Source organism: Oryctolagus cuniculus, chromosome 2 (assembly GCF_051225735.1).
Source record: "Oryctolagus cuniculus isolate XC-2025 breed Fujian yellow rabbit chromosome 2, ASM5122573v1, whole genome shotgun sequence".
NCBI lineage: Eukaryota > Metazoa > Chordata > Mammalia > Lagomorpha > Leporidae > Oryctolagus > Oryctolagus cuniculus.
Genome location: NC_142868.1, coordinates 95,405,442 through 95,425,689, shown reverse-complemented (window position 1 = coordinate 95,425,689; position 20,248 = coordinate 95,405,442). Strand labels below are relative to the sequence as shown.

Sequence of the window (20,248 nt, the reverse complement as noted above, 5' to 3'; positions counted from 1 at the left end):
GGTTATATAAATTTTTCCATTCACCAAATATATTTTGAACGTCCTCCATATGCCAGACTTTGTTCTAGGCATTGACAATTGTGAGCTAAACAGACAGAAAGTCCTACTCTCACTTAAATTTATTGATGTAAAAATAGTTAAAGCACATTAGGAGTACTCTGCCCCAGCACTGTTATCAGTAATTCATATTGGGATAGTGTTTTATAATTTACAAAGTGATTTTATAAACAACTGTCTGACTTAATCTCAAAGCATGATAAGTTAGGCAGCTGTTATTATTATTAACATATTAATCATTAAGATTTGCTTACATGCACAGTAGTGTTTATAGGAACAGGTCTAGCTATGCAGGAGTCCTGGATTTCTCTGTACTGCTGTGGCATGCAGCTGCTAGAGTTGGAAGAAAGCTCTTTATTTAGCCTAGTCTGTGCTGTCCAATACGGTTGTTACTAATCACATGTGGTGATCTACACTTGAGTTAATATTAAATGAAGTTTAAAATTCAGGGCTGTAGTCACAGTGGCCATATTTCAAGTACCACACAAGAGTGAGTACCATGTGGGATAGCATAGATTAAGATTTCCATTACTGTAGAAGTTTCTATTGGGAAGAACTGGAAATTGAGATTTGTCAGTTTATAAAAAAATATTAATGAAGGGGCTGGCGCCTTGGCTCACTTGGTTAATCCTCCGCCTGCAGTGCTGGCATCCCACATGAGCACTGGGTTCTAGTCCCGGCTGCCCCTCTTCCAGTCCAGCTCTCTGCTGTGGCCCAGGAATGCAGTGGAGGATGGCCCAAGTGTTTGGGCCCCTGCACTCACATGGGAGACCAGGAAGAAGCACCTGACTCCTGGCTTCAGATCAGCACAGCGCTGGCCGTAGCAGCCATTTGGGGAGTGAACCAATGGAAGGAAGACCTTTCTCTCTCTCACTGTCTATAACTCTACCTGTCAAATAAAAAAATATTAATGAAGTGAAGCGGGGAATATTAAGTTCCATACATTTTTATCTTTTTTTTGTACCATTAAAACTGGCATAAATACCATAAAATCAAGGTACTTAGAAAATAGTTTGACATTCATTCTTCAACTTATGTAGTAGCTCAGCCTTGTGCTTCTCAGAATATACTTGTTCAAGTAGAGTAAAGGAGACACTCGCGAGTCAGCCTAGGTTTTTTAAATTGTATTCAGGAAGGAAGGTAGAGAATGCCTGGCTTACATAGGACAGCAGTATAGCTTCATAGCTTTATCAAACTTAGAAACTACCTTGAATGATTGCACACTTGGTGAGGACTGCATATTATGGACTTCATTGTCAAATACAATTGAGCAGGAAGATAATTTTGAAAACTGTAATGTATACCTGTTTTCTTATCAGGATGCACCTGCTGCTGCTCGGCAGCAATTCTACACTGACATGTACTGTCCAATCTGTTTACATCAAGCCTCCTTCCCCGTTGAGACAAACTGTGGTCATCTTTTCTGTGGTAAGCAAACAGTGCTATACTTGGTTAAAGTGACTGCTTAGACCAACACCATGTGTGTATATAGGTGAGAGTCCTAATTTTCCCTTTATCACATTTTATATTTCATGAGTAGGGTGATATTCTGCTGTGTTTGTAAACCAAGTATATTTAGCATGTCATATAGTAAAATTGTACAATTTAATATTTATAGTCTCTTTAGATGTTATTAGTATCTGTTGTTTTTTTAAAAAACCTTAATTATTCAACTTCTCCATAAACAGAAATATGTGTTTGTTTGAATAGTGGTTAAAATTTAATCAGTTCCCTTAGGGACTCATTGGATCTCTTCTTGTTTATCTCTCTGGTAGCTTCATTTATTATTTTTTTTTAAGATTTATTTATTCATTTGAAAGTCAGTGTTATACACAGGGAGAAGGAGAGGCAGAGAGAGAGAGAGAATGAGTCTTCCATCTGCTGGTTTACTCCCCATTTGGACACAATGGCAAAGCTGCGCCAATCTGAAGCCAGGAGCCAGGAGCTTCTTCCAGGTCTCCCACGTGGGTACAAGGGCCAAGGACTTGGGCCATCTTCCACTGCTTTCCCAGGCTATAGCAGAGAGCTGGATCAGAAATGGAGCAGCCAGGACTCGAATCGGCGCCCATATGGGTTGCTGGCACTGCAGGTGGTGGCTTTACCCGCTATGCCACAGCACCAGCCCCTGTTTATTATTATTTTTAAAGATTTATTTATTTGAAAGAGTTACAGAGAGAAAGAGAGGGTGAGTTAGAGAGAGATTTCCATCCACTGGTTCACTCCCCAAATGGCCACAGTGGCCATGTTGAAGCCAGGAGCCATGAGCTTCACCTAGATCTCCCACATGGATGCAGAGGACCAAGGACTTGAGCCATCTTCCACTGCTTTCCCAGGCATATTAGCAGGGAGCTGGATCAGAAGTGGAGCAGCTGGGACTTGGATATGGGCATTCCAGGCGGTGACTTAACCTATTAAGCCACAATACCAGTCCTAAGATAGTTTCATTTATTATTCATTCTTCCCAGGGCAGGAAAATTCTTCTCAAGAACCTCCCTGAGACCTTCCCATAACTCTCCTCCCTATCCGTTTACCTGGGCTACTGCAAAAGTTCTTAGTTTCTCTATCTTTGCAGTCTCAAAAGAGCTGGAGAATAAGAAACCTAGAGTGTATTCACACTTACATAGTACCAGTATCTTCAGATAGATTTCATAGCAAATAATGAAGTATTATATTTTTATTGCTGATATCTGCCATACAAGATGGAGGGAAAGTTATTACACACCTACCATGTGCTGCACATTTCACTTCTCACCTAATCCCATAAATGAGGAAGCTGAGGCTCAGAGACCTTATGAAGGGTGACCCAGATTTTAAGCGACAGAGCCCGATTTTAAGCCTAGGTCTGTCTGCAAGCCCTGTGTGATTGGTGGCATATATAATAGAAGACACTCAAGCAATGATTTCTCTACATGAATGTGTCTATTCGCTAGGCTTATTATTATTATTTTAGCAGTAATGTTACTTATAGTTGAATGAGTATGTTCAAAATAGGATATTAATTGCATCAAAAATGTGCTAAATTTTCATACGAAGATTAATTTAAAATTTAACATACAATGATCCTATAAATTGCCTTCTCCCATTTGCATCTTTTGTGTAACTTATTTCTTATTTATTTGAAAAGCAAAAAGAGATCTCCCTCCACTGATTCACTGCCCAGATGCTTACAATTGGTGCTGGGCTGGTCTGAAGCCATAGTTAGGAGTTCAGTCCAGGTCTCACATCTGGGAGGCAGGGACCCAATTACTCGGGCCATCATCCACTGCCTCCCAGGGTGCACATCAGCAGGAAGCTGGAATCGGGAGTGGAGGTAGGACCCAGACCCAGGCGCTTGGATGTGGGACACGGGTGTCCCACATGGCAGCCTAATGACTTATCCCATCACAGATTTCTTATATGCGGTGTTAATTATTTATGTGTTAGGGATGAGATGAGTGTTCCAGATCCGCACCGTGCAATGCAGGGTGTTTTACACTTGGGCTTACTCAGTAATCGAATCCCACTATTGCTTCATTCCTTCATTGCAACCTCTTCCCTAAGGATTTGCCTAAATCACTAATTTCAGTCCTTTAAATTATCTGTTGGAAATGTTAATGAGCAGAGAAATAATCAAAGGCCAGATGGGAAAATTAAAACGACCAGACGGTTTGTGCTCTGAAGCCTCTGGAAGATACTCCTGATTCATCTGGCGTTCTTTTCCCTGAGCCTGGCTATGGCCTCTGGTACCTCCGCACAGTCAGTGAGGTTTGGCAGGTGAGATTAACCTGTGCTAACCCAGGCTTAGAAAATTCACTGAGTGCATAATCCCATCAATTGAAAGAGTGGCTGTACTGTGCTCCTGCTTTTACCTCTGGGACTGAGGTAATGGAGCAGATGGGACTGAGGTAATGGAGCAGATGGCTTCTGATACGCTGCTCCGCTCGTCAGCCACTTTTATTTAGTGTCTGTAGGTTCAAAAATTTTTTTAAAAAGCCACTTATTCCACTTCTCAACACACAGAAATGCATTTCTTTGAAAAGCAGTTCAAGTATACTTGAGTATGCATGGATTTCAAAAATTTTCCACCCAAGTTAGCTTATCCTTTAATTCCATTTTCTACAAACCCTGAAACACCCTCATATCAAGATCATTGTAGTTTACTTCCTATATGTAGAACCACCATTCTGTTCCATTGCAGTGAACCAAGAAAAGTAACAGAAACTGATACCACCTTTTTTGCTTTTGTAATCTTTATTAATTCTCCAGCAGTCATGTGAGGTCTCATTTCCATTTCACAAATAAACAGAATGATTGTGATCCAGATGGACGTCACCGAGTCATCTCCCCCACACTCTGATTTAGGTAGATAACTTTTTATGTAGGGGGAAAGTGAAAGTAAAGAAACAATGAATTGTGTATGAACTGAAGTGTTTGACTTACAGAGCCATGGTTTTTCAGTGCAGGCCCTGCTGGCCATAACATAATTTGGAAAACAAGAACACCTGAACCTTAACTTGTGGGAAAAACATGTGGGATTAAATGAGTCAAAACACATCAAGTTTTTGAATGAAAAGAGATAATAAATCCAAGACTTTATACATGGTAATAATGCTGACAGATTATTAAGTTTTGCTTTTGTATAGCTTTTATATGAAAGTAGCTTCTTCAAAGTACTTAATAAATGATGTCTAATTAGCAGCACTGTATGAGAGGAAATATATAAAAGATTGTTTAGTTTCCAAACTCACCCTTAAATTGCTGGACAAGCCATTCCGCATAGCCACTGTAATGTCCGACCTGCTTATTAGCCCTTCTGTTTGCTCACCAGCGTCCTAACACTGTTTCTGCCTCTGGCATTTGTTCTTACTGCTCAAACCTCAAGTGTCCTCTCTCCTGCTTTCTGCCTATCTACATCCCATCTGTCCTACAAAGTTCAGTTCCAGTCCTTTCTCTTCTGCAAGTTCCTCTCAAATGCATCCTTCTCTGTACTCCAAGTCAATATTCCATATTTCCAGGTTTAACTACTTTCTAATTGATTTAAGGATGTCACCTTGGTCTCCTCAATTGGATTGCCATTGCTTGTTCTGAATTTTGAACCCTTATTTGATCTGGAGGAATAAAAATAAGAGTCACAGGAAGGCTAAGCTTGGTCACTAAGGCAAGAATAAGAATACAGAGTTGGGGGGCAGCTTTGTGGCACACTGCCTGCAATGCTGCCCATATGGGCACCGATTCAAGTCGCAGCTGCTCCACTTCCAATTCAGCTCCCTGCTAATGTACCTGGGAAAGCAGTAGATGATGACCCAACTCCTTGGGCCCTTGCACACATGTGGGAGACCTGGTTGGAGTTCCAGGCTCCTGGTTTCGGTCTGTCCCAGCCCTAACAACTGTGACCATTTGGAGAATGAACCAGCAGATGGAAGATCTCTTTCTCTCTGTCTCTGCTGTCTCTCCCTCTCTGTGTAATTCTGCCTTTCAAATAAATAAAATAAATCTTTTTTAAAAAAGATTCATTTTACTTATTTGAAGGAGTTACAGAGAGAGGTAGAGACAGAGAGAGAGGTCTTCCAACCGCTGGTTCACTCCCCAGATGGCCACAGCGGCTGGAGCTGCACCAATCTGAAGCCAGGAGCCTCTTCCGGGTCTCCCACATGGGTGCAGGGACCCAAGGACTTGGGCCATCTTCTGCTATCCCAGGCCACATCAGAGAGCTGGATCAGAAGAGGAGCAGCTGGGACTAGAACCGGCACCCATATGGGATGCTGGCGCTTCAGGCCAGGGCTTTAACCCACTGTGCCAAAGCGCCAGCCCCAAATAAATAAATCTTAAGAACAAAAACAAAACAAAACAAAAAAACACCCATTTCAGGGGCCTGGCCCAAGGCCTGTGTTCTGCTTTACATATTAAAAGAATACACCGAGGGAAGCAGGCAGTAAGCCTAGCAGTTAGAATTCCCACATCCCCTGTCAAAGTGCTTGGGTTCAATTCTTGTTTCCTTCTCCTGACACCAGCTTCCTGCTAACACAGACCCTGAGAGGCAGTCATGATGGCTCAACTCACTGAGATTCTGCCACCCTGGTGGAAGACCTGGATTGAGTTCACAGCCCTTGACTCCAGTCCCAGCCCAGCCCTGGCCATTGCAAAGCATTTGGGTAGTGAAACAGTGGATGGGAGTGCTCTGTTTATCTCTCTGCCTCTCCAATAAATTAAAAAAAAAAAAAAAAAAAAAAAAAAAAAAAAAAAAAAAAAGGAGGAGGGAGAGAGGGAGGAAGGAAGGAAGAAAGTTAAAGAATACAAAGAGGGTGTTAGCAATAGAATGAAGGCTTAGGACAGCACTTAACACTTAGTTCAGATTCACAGTGGGACCTGGATGGTTGAAGACATGGGTGTCCTGCAGAGAAAAACAATGAGTTGGGCCCTTAAACAACAGATGGTATTTAAAATAGCATTCCTTCATCTGTTAGCCTGAAGTTTTGTGCTTATACACTTAAGTCTCCTATACTTTTTGAGGTCATATAAACTCTTCCTTTTGTCTGTGTTGCCCATTGTTAACCATTTTGCTGCTCATGAACACTTTCAAGCAGAAAAGTCAAATCCATCTAGTATGAGTGCTGAATCAGTTATAAACTTTATTAGGGTAGAGGGCGTGTAATCTTCGCATCTTTTCATTGCTTATACTACTTACTGTTAATACTTCGTAATTTGGTTTTCTGGACCCTTAAAAATAAAAGTTATATTTTTGTAATGTATGCATCAGATTTGGAACAGCAAATTTATGCTGTGATTTGTTTTTGTCAACTTCACAATATTTAACTATTGTTTTATTTATTTTACATAGGAAATAAAATAGTCTATGAAGCTTGATAGCATTAAGGCAATTAATGCATACGTGCTTTTGATTGTGTTAAAAATGTTGCTTAACTTAACTAGTGGTTTAGATACAAATATTCTTTATGGCTAGGAATTATTACTGGATTTGAATTTGCCTGAAAAGTTGGCTGGATGAAGTAAAGCATGTTTTTGTAAATAAGGTAATGTTATTAAAAATGCTTCAAATATGTGGAATTGTCTCAGGATACACTGACTTCAAAACATCAGCATTAATGTCTTTTCTCCCGTTAGGTGCCTGCATTATTGCATACTGGCGATATGGTTCATGGCTGGGGGCAATCAGCTGTCCAATCTGTAGACAAACGGTAATGTTTTATAGCCAGAAAGCATATTTACGCTGGTTTGGCTTGTAAATTTTTATGATTTTATTTTTAAATTTTGTATTACTTTGACTTTTTTAGAACTTTATTTACCCAAAGCTTCTGTGATATTACTCGATTATTGTTTTTTAAAGATTTATTTATTTCTTTGAAAGTCAGAGTTACAGAGAGGCAGAGGCAGAGAGAGAGAGAGAGAGATATCCTCCGTCTATAAGTTCACTCTGCAGATGGCCACAATGCCTGGAGCTGTGCCAATCCGAAGCTAGAAACCAGGACCTTCCTCGGGATCCCCCCATGCAGGGGCAGGGGCCCAAGGACTTGGGCCATCCTCTACTGCCTTCCCAGCCATAGCAGAGAGCCAGATCAGAAGAGGAGAGGAGCAGCCGGGACTCGAAATGGCATCCATATGGGATGCCAGAACTGCAGGCAGTGGCTTTACCGGCTTCACCACAACTTAGTACAGCCGGCCCCTTACTTGATTATTTTTAAAACGTGGTTAAAAACAACACAAAGGGGTACATGTTTGGCCTACTAGTGGTTAAGACCTGCTTGGGATGCCTACATCCTTACCAGTGTACCTGGGTTTGACTCTCAATTCTTCTCAAATCCAGCTTCCTGCTAATGCCCAGGCTGGGAGGCAGCAGTGGTGGCTCAGGTACTTGGGTCCCGCTGCCCACATGGAGACCTGGATTGCGTTCCTGACTCTTGGCTTTGCCTGGGGTATTGTGCGCACATTGGAGGAGAGGACCAGCAGATGTGAAATCTCTCTTGCTGTCTGTCTCTGCTTGTCTTTCAAATAAATAAAATTTTGAAAAGACACCACCACCAAAAAAAAAAGGAGGGGGGGAATTATAGTTGGAATCCTGCAATTGTAGTAAAAAAAAAATTTGTTATATAAATCCTTCCCCAAAATCTTTTGTGCAATACCAGCAAAGGAATTACTGAACTAGCTAGTCAAGCCTAAGCTTGTATCCCTACATAGACTTCTTTTGAAAAAAAAATTTGCTTTTTAAATTTATATTTAATCTGCCCTTTCCCCGTGAGGGTTGAGATTTTTTTTAATGTAATATGATAATTTTTTAGTATTTCATTTCTTTTAGAGACATAGCCATGTTGCATTGTCCAGAAAACATTAGAACTTTTTTGTAAAGATTTATTTATTTATTTGAAAGGCAGAGTTACAGAGAGGCAGAGTGAGAGAGAGGTCTTCCATCTGCTGGTTAACTCTCCAAATAGCTGCAACGACCGGAGCTGGGCACTCTCTCTCTCTCTCTCTCTTTCTCTCTCTCTCTCTCTGTATGTGTGTGTCTGTAACCCTGTCTTTCAAATAAAGAAGCGAATATTTTTAAAAAATATTTATTTATTTATTTGAAAGGCAGGGTTACAGAGAAAGAGAGAGAGAGGTCTTCCATCCGCTGGTTCATTTCCCAATTAGTTGCAAGCCAGAGCTGTGCCGATCCAAAGCCAGGAGCCAGGAGCTACTTCTGGGTCTCCCACATGGGTGCAGGGGCCCAAGGACTTGGGCCATCTTCCACTGTCTTCCCAGGCCATAGCAGAGAGCTGGATTGGAAATGGAGCAGCCGAGACTTGAACCTGTGCTCATATGGGATGCCGGCACTGCAGGTGGAGGTTTTACCCGCTACACCACAGTGCTGGCCCCCACATTAGATCATTATAGTTGGTACAGAAGCCACCTCATGAGGGAGGGAGTAAGTTGTTTTAAATGTAAATTTGAAGACTAAAATGTTAGCACAGCTGAGATGTGCCAAATTTTCTTAGTTTCTTTAACGAACTAGAGAAACAAAATAGTGAAAAATTCTGAGAAACCAAACTTCTTAGTTGTTGTTTTTTTTTTTTAAGATTTATTTATTTATTTGAGAGATATAGTTACAGAGAGAGAGGGAGAGATAGAGAGAGATCTTCCATCTGCTGTTTCACTGTTCAAATGGCCGCAACGGCCAGAGCTGGGTCAGTCCGAAACCAGGAGCCAGAAGCCAGGCACCTCTTCCAGGTCTCCCATGTAGGCACAGGGGCCCAAGGACTTGGGCCATCTTCCACTGCTTTCCCAGGCCATAGCTAGGAGCTGGATTGGAAGAGGAGCACCCAGGATAGGAACTGGCACCATATGGGATGCCAGCACCGAAGGCATCACATCATCACAGTACATCACAGTACCAGCCCTCAGTTCTTAGTTTTTTTAATATGGCAAAACAGTACATTCCATGTTACATAGCTTCACATAATTGCCTTTATATTTATTTTTCATTTAAAATTTTAAAATATATACCTTTCATATTTATATATGACCAGGTGAAAGACAGCATTTCCTAAGGGAGTATTCTAGAATGCAAAATAAACCCTACAAAAAGAGAGCACCTGTGTGAGGGTGTCATCGTGCGTTTACTGTCATTCCCTCTCCGAAACCCCACTAAAACAGCAGAGAAGGCCGTTTTGTGAAGGCCCCATCCCACAGAAACAAAACGGGTAAAGTAAAATGAAAGAAAAGGTGAACGTTTTGTCAAAAACTCTTTGTGAAACAGACACCTAGAAAAGTACAGGAAAAAAAGCAGGAAGCATTGAACTGTCACAAAGCAACATGCGGGTAATCAACGTGGCAGGTGAAAAACTGAAAACAACCCACAGCCACGGAGGCCCCCAGGGCTCCTCACCCAGAGATAGCCGCTATTTGCCTTTCTTGGTAAGCATTGCCACATCTCCAAGATTATTGTTTAGCTTCATCTGATTTTTGAACTTGATATAAACAAAACCATATAGTATGTATTATGGTACTATATATAGACACACATAAATATTCACATATACAAATATATATACACACAAATATATAGTATATTGACATGTGGAGATATATATATATATATATATATACACACACACACACACCTTCCAACCTTTATTCTGGCTATCCATCTTGCCCCATTACTGCCTTCTTTTGGGGGGGATGGTACAGAGGGTGTTTTCCAGGTCTTTTTCTTCTTTCCCTCTTACTTTCCCCAATTCTGTTTCATTCATATTTGACTGTTTATCACATGGTGATGAGCAAAACAAATTTTTTTTTTTGGTATTGCCTTTCTGGCGAGTTTTCTATGCGTCACAGGCAGTCAACACTGAAGCTTATTTGCCAACCCCATCACTTGCCATTCTTTGCCATCTGCCAGCAGCATCAAGAGCAGGTAGTAAGTCCTGCATTAAAAAACAGTCTACTCCACTCCCCAAACCCCACCCTGCCCCTTCTCATGGATTCCATTCGTGGCTTTTCACAGGGCATGTGTATGTTAGCAGGTTACCAAAACTGAGTGGTGGCCAGTAAGGTAGAGAGAAACTGAGAGAGCTGCTTTACTCTAATAGATGTTGGTTCTTCCTGGAGGCCAGACAGATGGTGCGTATCTGCTCCACTGCCTGTTCCGCTGGTCCCCTTTAGTAAGTTGCTGGTGCAAATAATTACATGCAGGCTGTTGCCTCTGATGCAGTCTGCTCACCACTTCCCTCCCTGCATTGCACCCTAACAAGCAGTCCTGCCCACACGTCAAGGCTTCGCTCTAAGCTTCAGGCTTTCTGGATGCCCCAAGCAGAAGAGGACCTTTCTCCGGCAGCAGCATCATGAAATCTCCCCCTCCCTCCGGGGTTGTGGCCACCCAGGAGCAGGACCCCACCTTCATTCAGTTTGCTTGTTGACAGAGCACTTCCTCCAGTGTCTGGCCCACAGCAGATGCCCAGTGGATGTTTACTGAAGGAATGCATTTCTGTTAACAAGTTTCTGAAGGAAGACACAGCATCGGTGGCACTTAGTCATGCCTTTGATCAGTGCTTAGAAAGCACCTGAGCAGGGGGAGCCCGGGCTTTAGAGCTGGGCTGAGGAGGGATAGAAACAACAGCTGATGATTTACAACTCCTTCCTGTTTTGATCTCAGAGCTCATTAGTTGGGCTCACTAGGCTAATCCTCTGCCTGCGGCGCCGGCACCCTGGGTTCTAGTCCCAGTTGGGGCGCTGGATTCTGTCCCGGTTGCCCCTCTTCCGGTCCAGCTCTCTGCTCTGGCTGGGGAAGGCAGTGGAGGATGGCCCAAGTGCTTGGGCCCTGCACCCACATGGGAGACCAGGAAGAAGCACCTGGCTCCTGGCTTCAGATCAGCGCAGCGCCAGCCGTAGCGGCCATTTGGGGGGTGAACCAACAGAAGGAAGACCTTTCTCTGTCTCTCTCTCTCTCTCTCTCACTGTCTAACTCTGGCTGTCAAAAAAAAAAAAAAAAATCTCATTAGTGACTGTCTTCTATAGATGTGTGTTCTTTTTAAAAATGTGTTTGTCAGGTTATCCCAGTATTGGGACATTTGCATTTGTGGGTCCTTGTTATCACAAGTGTAGAGGAAGAAGGGTTAAACATATTATGCTAGTACCAGAATTATATATTTTAATTATACTACGGATTGGTATTTGAGAGCTGCTATCTTGCAATAATTCAATCTCTGTGTGATGGCAGCTTTCAATTATATGTCAAATACCAATAAGAATAAGGGCTCATTTTAACACCAAAAAGAAATCCCTAATTTTTCTGTAAGTGATAGGTGTATATTTTTACTTTGTTCCTGAATGTATCATTCTGTTTTCAACTATCATCAGCCCAAACAGAATATTGCTGCCATGAATGGGAAAAAATTAGATAGAAAAAATTGGATAGTTTGGATATGGTACCCATTTTATTTGATAGGGACTCAAATTACATTTTGCATTGGATTTACTTAAAGCAATAACAACTTACTCTCCCTCTGTGTTGCCTTTATTAAAAGAAATAAGCTCAGGCATTTGGCCCAGTGTTGGGATACCTGCATCCCACATCAAACGGTTCAATTCCTAGATCTGCCTCCCGATTCCATTTCCTGCAAATATGTACCCAAGGAGACAGCAGATGACAGTTCCGTTAGTTGGGTCCCTGCCACCAATATGGGAAACTGGGATTGAGTTCCCTGTTCCTGGCTTCAGCCTGACCCTACTCCAAATGCAGGCATTTAGGAAGTCAACCAGCAGATGGGAGCTTCTCTCTCTCTGCCTCTCAAATAAAAAAAAATTAAAGTGAATGAAATGCAGATTGAGAAGCCTTTCTCATTTGATTGAATAATAAGACAGTGAAAAAAAATAATAATGCAAGAGGTGTAACAAGTTTTTTCTGTAATATACAGGTGACTTTGCTCCTAACAGTCTTTGGTGAAGATGATCAGTCTCAGGACGTTATACGATTGCGTCAAGACATTAATGATTATAACCGGAGATTCTCAGGGCAGCCCAGATCTGTAAGTAATGGTGTAGCAGGTGCCAGGTTAGAGGGAGATGTATACTTCCTTTTGTAAAAGGAAATCTACTATCAGATATTCTTTAATTATGGAAAAAGCTCATTATGTGTGGAGTCAACTCTTGCTTTCATTGTTATCAATAACTTTCCCAAGGACTACAGGATTCTTTCTTAACAAAGAAGCAAACAAAACAGTATTAAGCAATTCTTTATGAAAGAGAAACTAGCAAACCGGCCATAGGAAAAATTGGAGGGAAAGAGAAAACTGACTTCAGTGTGATTCTAAATCACAATTTGCCTTACGAGAAGACTGCCAACTGAAAACTTCTGGGGAGTTTTACCATTGTTTCGCTCTCTGTTGTTGATCCTAGGCCGCTTGAAATGTTCCCTTAAATACCTCTAGGTCTGGGGACTTGTTTATACATCATATTAGCTATTGAACAACACTCTGTTTTTAACAAACACATTAATTCTACAGTTGACCTCACCTATATTTTACTGACTTGTTCCATTGTCCTCAGAAACGTAAATGATTTGAGCAGTGTGTGTGACCGAGTATGTACTTTAAAAACAAGACTACACTAAGTACACATTTACATGGGAAGCAGGACCTGTGCTCCGAGCTCTGGACTTTGTGTGTCCAGCTGCTTAGCTTGCATTTCCATATAGGTGCTTCTCTCACATTCCCCTTATCTTTTTTTTTTTTTTAATTTATTTGACAGGTAGTTATAGACAGTGAGAGAGAGACAGAGAGAAAGGTCTTCCTTCCATTGGCTCACTCCCCAAATGGCCGCTATGGCCGGCACTGCGCTGATCTGAAGCCAGGAGCCAGGTGCTTCTTCCTGGTCTCCCATGCGGGTGCAGGGGCCCAAGCACTTGGGCCATCCTCCACTGCTATCCTAGGCCACAGCAGAGAGCTGGACTGGAAGAGGAGCAACCGGGACTAGAACCCAGCACCCATATGTGATGCCGGCGCCACAGGCGGAGGATTAGCCAAGTGAGCCACACAGCGCCGGCCCCACATTCCCCTTATCTAATCTATAAATTAGTCCCACCATTTACTATCCTTCTCTTTCCTCGATGTCCTGTACTTTTACATCTTGCCTGTGTGTGTCTCTGGGTCACCACAGCCATGGAGCCAGCCGAAGCCCGTGGTCTCAGAGCACGGGAGAACCACAGTGGCCGTCTCACATCTATTTCTTTCCTCTGGGCAGCAGCCCAAGAAATAGTTGCAAATGTAAATGAGACCATGAGGCTCTGTGTTTTAAAACTTCCAGTTTTTGAGTAATGTCGCAACTTCTTGCTGTGGTTTCAAGGCCCTGCCCAGTCTGGTCCCTCCCCACCTCCCTCGCTCACCGTGCTTCAGCCCCACAGGCCGCCTTCCAGCTCTCAGAACACAGCCCTCCTTAAGGCCTGCACACACAGTCTTTCCTCTGCCTGGAATGCTTGTCCCTGCACGCTTCCCAGGGCTTTCCCAAGGGGACACCACAGTCTCTGTCACTGCCCTCTGGACACTCTCGTCAGCTCTCCTCACAGGCAGGAAGCCAGTCTTGTTGATGATCATCTTCTTGGTGACTAAAAGTTGCAAGAAGCGAAGGACTGTGTTTAATTCTTCACCATTCTATTGCCAGTGCCAACTTCAGTGCCTGGGATGCAGGCCTTTAATGTCTGTTGAATAAATCAATGCATTATCTTTAAGATAAGAATCGATACTGGTCTGCACTGCAGCTCACTAGGCTAATCCTCCACCTCGCAGCGCCGGCACACCGGGTTCTAGTCCTGGTCGGGGCGCCGGATTCTGTCCCAGTTGCCCCTCTTCCAGGCCAACTCTCTGCTGTGGCCAGGGAGTGCAGTGGAGGATGGCCCAAGTGCTTGGGCCCTGCACCCCATGGGAGACCAGGAGAAGCACCTGGCTCCTGCCATCGGATCAGCGCGGTGCGCCGGCCACAGCGTGCCAGCCGCGGCGGCCATTGGAGGGTGAACCAACGGCAAAGGAAGACCTTTCTCTCTATCTGTCTCTCTCACTGTCCACTCTGCCTGTCAAAAAATATAAATAAATAAATAAATAAATAAAAAATAAAAAAAAAGACAGGATACCTGTTGTTAGGATATTTCAAGTAACTAACCACAAACTTCAAAGGCAGTAGCTTCTTCTATAAGGAACGAACAAGTGTTTTGCCTATGTTGAGACACTTGCATCCCACAGTGGAGTACTGGTATTCAATTCCTAGCTCTGGCTGCAGACCTCAGCTTCCTGCTAATGCAGACTCTGGGAGGCACTAGTGGTGACCCAAGTAATTAGGATCCTGCCACCCATGTGGGAGACCTGGATTGAGCTCTTGGCTTTCGTCTGGCCCTACGCCAGCTGTTGCAAGCATTTGGGGAGTGAACCAACAGATGGAAGATCTCTGTCTGCCACTCAAATAAAAAAAATTTTTTTGACAGGCAGAGTGGACAGTGAGAGAGAGAGACAGAGAGAAAGGTCTTCCTTTGCCATTGGTTCACCCTCCAATGGCCGCCGCGGCCGGCGTGCTGTGGCCGGCGGACCGTGCTGATCCGAAGGCAGGAGCCAGGTACTTCTCCTGGTCTCCCATGGGGTGCAGGGCCCAAGCACTTGGGCCATCCTCCACCGCACTCCCTGGCCATAGCAGAGAGCTGGCTTGGAAGAGGGGCAACCGGGACAGAATCCAGCGCCCCGACAGGGACTAGAACCCGGTGTGCCTGCGCCGCAAGGTGGAGGATTAGCGTACTGAGCCGCAGCGCCAGCCTCAAATAAATTAAAAAAAATAATAATAACATAGGAAGTGATTCCTATAAAGATAATTTTTGTTATTTTCTGTCCAGTTTCCCACAGTGAGTTCCAAAAGGTTTTCTTTATCAAGAAGTTTTAAAAATTATTCTGTTCAGTTGCTCAATTCTTCCCATTTTTGTCTTCATGTCTTCTCTAGCTTATTTTATACTTTTTATATATTTATTTATTTCGAAAGAGTTAGAGAGACAGACAGAGATAGATCTTCCATCTGCTGGCTCACTCCCCAGGGCTGAACCAGGAAGAAGCCAAGAGCCAGGAGCTTCATCCGGGTCTCCCACAGGGATAAAGGTGCCCAAGTACTTGGGCCATCCTCTGCTGCTTTTCCTGGGCCTTTGGCAGGGAGCTGGATGGGAAGTGAAGCAGCTGGCACACAAACTGGTGCCTATATGGGATGCTGGCATTGCAGGCGGCAGCTTTACCCACTACACACAATGCTGGCCCCTATTTTGTACCTCTTAAATAAAATACATACTCAGATTTGCATTTGTGATTTTTATGCAGATTATTAAGAGCTAACTGTAGGTAGAGGAACAATCAGAGAAGGTGACCAACTGGAAGGAACCAGTTTCACTGATGTTCTTAAAACACTTCATGTGTCTTTAATGTGTAACACTTACATGCTGTCTGGCAGTTTATAAAGACCTTTCATATACTGTATGGCTTTGAGTTCTTTATAGTCCTTGGGGCACACAGAGATTCAATTAGTTACTGAATTATCTGCAGTAGGTTACACAAGTCTGCCCAGGATCACCTGGCTAACAATTGCTGGAATTCATACCTAGATCTGACTTTAAAGCTCACACCTCAGGCTCTAATCCTGAATACACTGGGGTTCTCAGCTTGGTTTATTTAACTAACTCAAATCAGAGAGAACATGAGCTTTGCATTACTATATCAGCTACTTTAAACTTGTTGACACTGGTTGCTTTCTAATTATCTGCATGAAGACCTGTTTTGTAAGGGCCTAGCAATCAAAGCACTATTTGTTTTAAAAAATGCATAGAGAATATGGTGTTCATCAACATATAAAGCTCCTAAATTCATCCTGAGTTGGCACATTATAAGAAAACTGTATTGTTTTGGAAGCTGACACATGGGGTGCTAAATCCTGTCTGTTTTTCCTCCTACCAGATTATGGAAAGAATCATGGATCTCCCCACTCTGCTGAGGCATGCGTTCAGGGAAATGTTTTCAGTCGGGGGCCTCTTCTGGATGTTCCGCATTAGGATAATACTTTGCTTAATGGGAGCTTTTTTCTATCTCATATCACCTCTCGATTTTGTACCTGAAGCCTTGTTTGGAATTCTAGGCTTCCTAGATGATTTCTTTGTCATCTTTTTGTTGCTTATCTACATCTCTATTATGTACCGAGAAGTGATAACCCAAAGGTTAACCAGATGAAAACGCATGAGTTTACTAGAGCATCTCAGTTAATGTATAAAATCAGACAAGAGGACCCACGGCAGTATAAAGCATTTGAATGTTATCTTACAAGCTTACAACCATTGTGACAAACATTTAATTATCATTTGACAAATGCCTAGTACTATATAACTGGAATTTTTACATGTTGCAGGTTTGAATGTTGAAGTTAGAATTATAATAATCTACCACTGTGTTGTCTATAAAGTCTCTGGGAAAAAATGAAATTATATAGAAAGGGATTCTTTTATATCTTTTTAATGTCCCCCAAATTACTTACGATTATTGGATATATAGTAACATACTGTTAAATATGCAGTTTATCCAATTTATCCTCCTGAATGGGTACATATACAATAACATAGCTATCAAACTGATCTAAATATTTTTGCTATAATAAAATATATAATATTGGAGAAAAGTCAGTGTTTCTTTTAGAACCAGCTAAGTATTGTGCATTTGGAGCAGTTCTGCTTTTCCATTCTGGTATAATCCTCTGTCATCAGTTGAAAATGGAAGAAAAGACTTGAACTTCGTAATCTGATCTCACATTCTGGTTTACAGAACACTTTTTCATCAGCAGAAGAATTACCAAGATGAAAATCATTTATTTCCAGTCAGCACACACTTGATGTTCACAGTTAGGAGTTTTGTCCTTTGATAGGAATACATACAGAGGTAACTTGTAAAGGAAATTTTTAGGAACCTCGGTGACATTGCAAACACGTAAGTGGATTTTCATGCCTATGAGCAGGGCAGAAGCTCTTAGGAAGGTACTAGGAACACTGTTTAAGTTTGGCAAGAGAAAGACTGGTCAGATTTGGTTAGTGTTTTTGTAAGGAAACTTTTATACAATACCCTTTAACCCAGACTCATCATGTCTCGTGCAGAATGAGCAAATGTGCTTGAGACAGACTGACTAGGAAACGCTCGTTTCATTGTGATGATAGGGCCTAAGGCTGATATTCTCTTCTGCAGTTTTCTGCTGAGAAGATTGGATACCACGAATGCTGGGATCCTCTGAGCAGGAATTGCTTACTGGTGACCGTGACAGCCCAGGAGTCGGTGTTGCTCTGCCATCTGTGGTTACTGCTGTTAAAAGCATTCATTGATCATGAGTCCCACTATGTGTAGACAGGGGTATAAATCCTTCACATTCTCCCAGGTTAATCCCATTAACCATCAACCAATAAGACTCTAAATGAAGGGTCAATTTCTGTGTTCTAATTTGGACATAGAAAGAAGCTTGTCACAGAGGAAAAACAGTAACGCTTAAGCCCAGCACATTAAGGCCGTGTCTTCCCTACCTCCCATGTTATCCTTATGACAACTTTGTGGGGAAGGCAGGGCATCTCCTTCCTCTCAACAGTTGAAGCCTCCATGCTGGTGATGATGTGGTTGCCTGGAGTCACACAGGAGAGTGAGCGAACTGGCTTTCCTCTTTGTGGGACTCTTGCAGAGGATGTTAGATAGGAGGAGCAGCAGCAGGATCAGGAAGTGAGAGCCACAATACACGGTCCCTGCATTGCAGCTTAGGTGGTCTCAGAGGAAAGTTCTATGAAGACGGTACATCAAGATTTTGTGGATGTCAGTTCTGCCCTTGCAAACCTGATGCCTGTTAGGGTGCCCTACATCATAGAAACACATTCCAGCTGCCGCTGCCACCTTGAAAAGCTAATGCGTAGAAGTTTGTTATACCTCCGTTACCAGAATGGAAATGCATTTCCTACCAATTACAAATCTGATGTGGGGCTGTAGTGATGTCACTTTTCTGAGCGGATTTGATTTTCTGTGCTTGCGTTCTGCTCCAAGTGTCAACATTTCTGGTTACAATGACTTTCTTGTAATATTCCTGGTCCAGGCATATTATATACCAAATTTTGTGATCTTAAGTGTTATTAAAGTGAAAAGGGAACATGCTGGTATCTCTGTCTTGACCTGCTATAATGTCATCTTTCCTGATCACTGGTAATAAATGCAGAAGTGATCTGAGAGAGTATTTTAAATCAATCAGTGTTTTAAACATCATAGTAATTCTGTGATTTACAATTAGATCATATAAATCAAAGCAACAATGTTTGTTTGTTTTTTTCAAACAGCAATATTGTAATTGCCACAAAAACAGATGGTCCAACCCCAGGAGCAGATAATAATGGGCAGCTCTGTGGGGAACAGTTATTCTAAGTGCCCACTCACAGTGGCATCAGCCAGTGCAGTTCGGAGTGTTTGAGAGGCCAGGAGACCGTACTGTGTCCTCCCTCATGTTGTGTAGACATCTACCTCACAGAGCTGCTGCAGAGGGCTGGTGGCTTGGTTCAAACTTGGTGATGTCAGAGTTCGAATAAAAGTAATGTATGTAAATTTTCTAAATGGTGTTATTTTTGTTTCTGTAATGTTGTTTGGTTTAAAATTCAGAAGTCCGGAGCAACCATTTGATATGGTAGCTGCAGTGAGTTGATCACTAATAGACAACCAGTGTCTTCACAACTATAGCTTTGTTTAAATATTTTTAAATGTAAAAAGTAGAATTTTTTAAAGGAAACTATTTAATCTTGGCAGTGTATATTCTGGAAAAGGGAAATTTAAATTTGATTTAAATGAATCTACATACTGACCTCACACACCCATTTATTTTGATTGTATATTTGATTGTATATTTAAGTTGTTTTTTTTTAAATATTTATTTATTTACCTTGAAAGTCAGAGTGACAGAGAAGGAAAGGGGGGGAGAGAGAGAGAGAGAGAGAAAGGCCTTCCATCCACTGGTTCACTCCCTAATTGGCCGCCCATATGGGATGCCGGCACTGCAGGCGGCGGCTTTACCTGCTACGCCACAGCACCAGCCCCAGTTTAGGTCTTTAGAGGGACTGTATTATGTGAAAAAAGGAAAAGGTTAAGAGTTAAAAGATGTTTTAAAGTCACTGACATGAAACTATTTACATTTTAGTTTTAAAATTGTTTTAGGGGCTGGTATGTGGCATAGCGGGTAAAGCCGCTTCATGCAGCGCCGGCATCCCATATGGGTGCCAATTTGATTCCTGGCTGCTCCACTTCTGATCCAGCTCTCTGCTATGACCTGGGAAAGCAGTAGAAGATGGCCCAAGGGTCCCTGCACCCGTGTGGGAGACCTGGAAGAAGTTCCTGGCTCCTGGCTTCAAATCAGCACTGTTCCAACTGTTGCAGCCATCTGGGGAGTGAACCAGCGGATGGGAGACCTCTCTCTCTCTCCCTCTCTCTCTGCCTCTCTGTAACTCTTCCTTTCAAATAAATAAATCTTTTTAAAAAATGATTTTTTACAAACTAAAAATTCAGGGCCGGCGCTGTGGTGTAGTGGGTAAAGCTGCCACCTGCAGTGCCAGTATTCCAAGTGGGTGCCAGTTCGAGTCCCGGCTGCTCCACTTCCGATCCAGCTCTCTGCTATGGCCTGGGAAAGCAGTAGAGGATGGCCCAAATCTTTGGGCCCC

The 20,248-nt window shown here is 42.6% G+C and overlaps 1 protein-coding gene across 28 annotated transcripts in view; it reads left to right on the top strand.

Annotated features, from left to right (window-relative positions):
* The window catches only part of RNF170 (ring finger protein 170), a 43,573-nt gene extending 24,419 nt beyond the window's left edge, over positions 1–19,154 (top strand). For 16 of the 28 annotated variants that reach the window (XM_008273910.5, XM_070068637.2, XM_089325960.1 and 13 more), the window contains 4 exons: positions 1,377–1,485; positions 7,159–7,232; positions 12,441–12,551; positions 16,494–19,154. In XM_008273910.5, coding sequence (XP_008272132.1) covers positions 1,377–1,485; positions 7,159–7,232; positions 12,441–12,551; positions 16,494–16,763 — 564 coding nt within the window. In that variant the 3' untranslated portion in view covers positions 16,764–19,154. Of the gene's footprint in view, positions 1–1,376; positions 1,550–7,158; positions 7,233–12,440; positions 12,552–16,493 lie in introns of all 28 variants that reach the window. The other 12 variants (XM_089325966.1, XM_089325962.1, XM_089325963.1 and 9 more) reach the window with 3 other exon arrangements.
* The last annotated feature ends 1,094 nt before the right edge of the window (positions 19,155–20,248 follow it).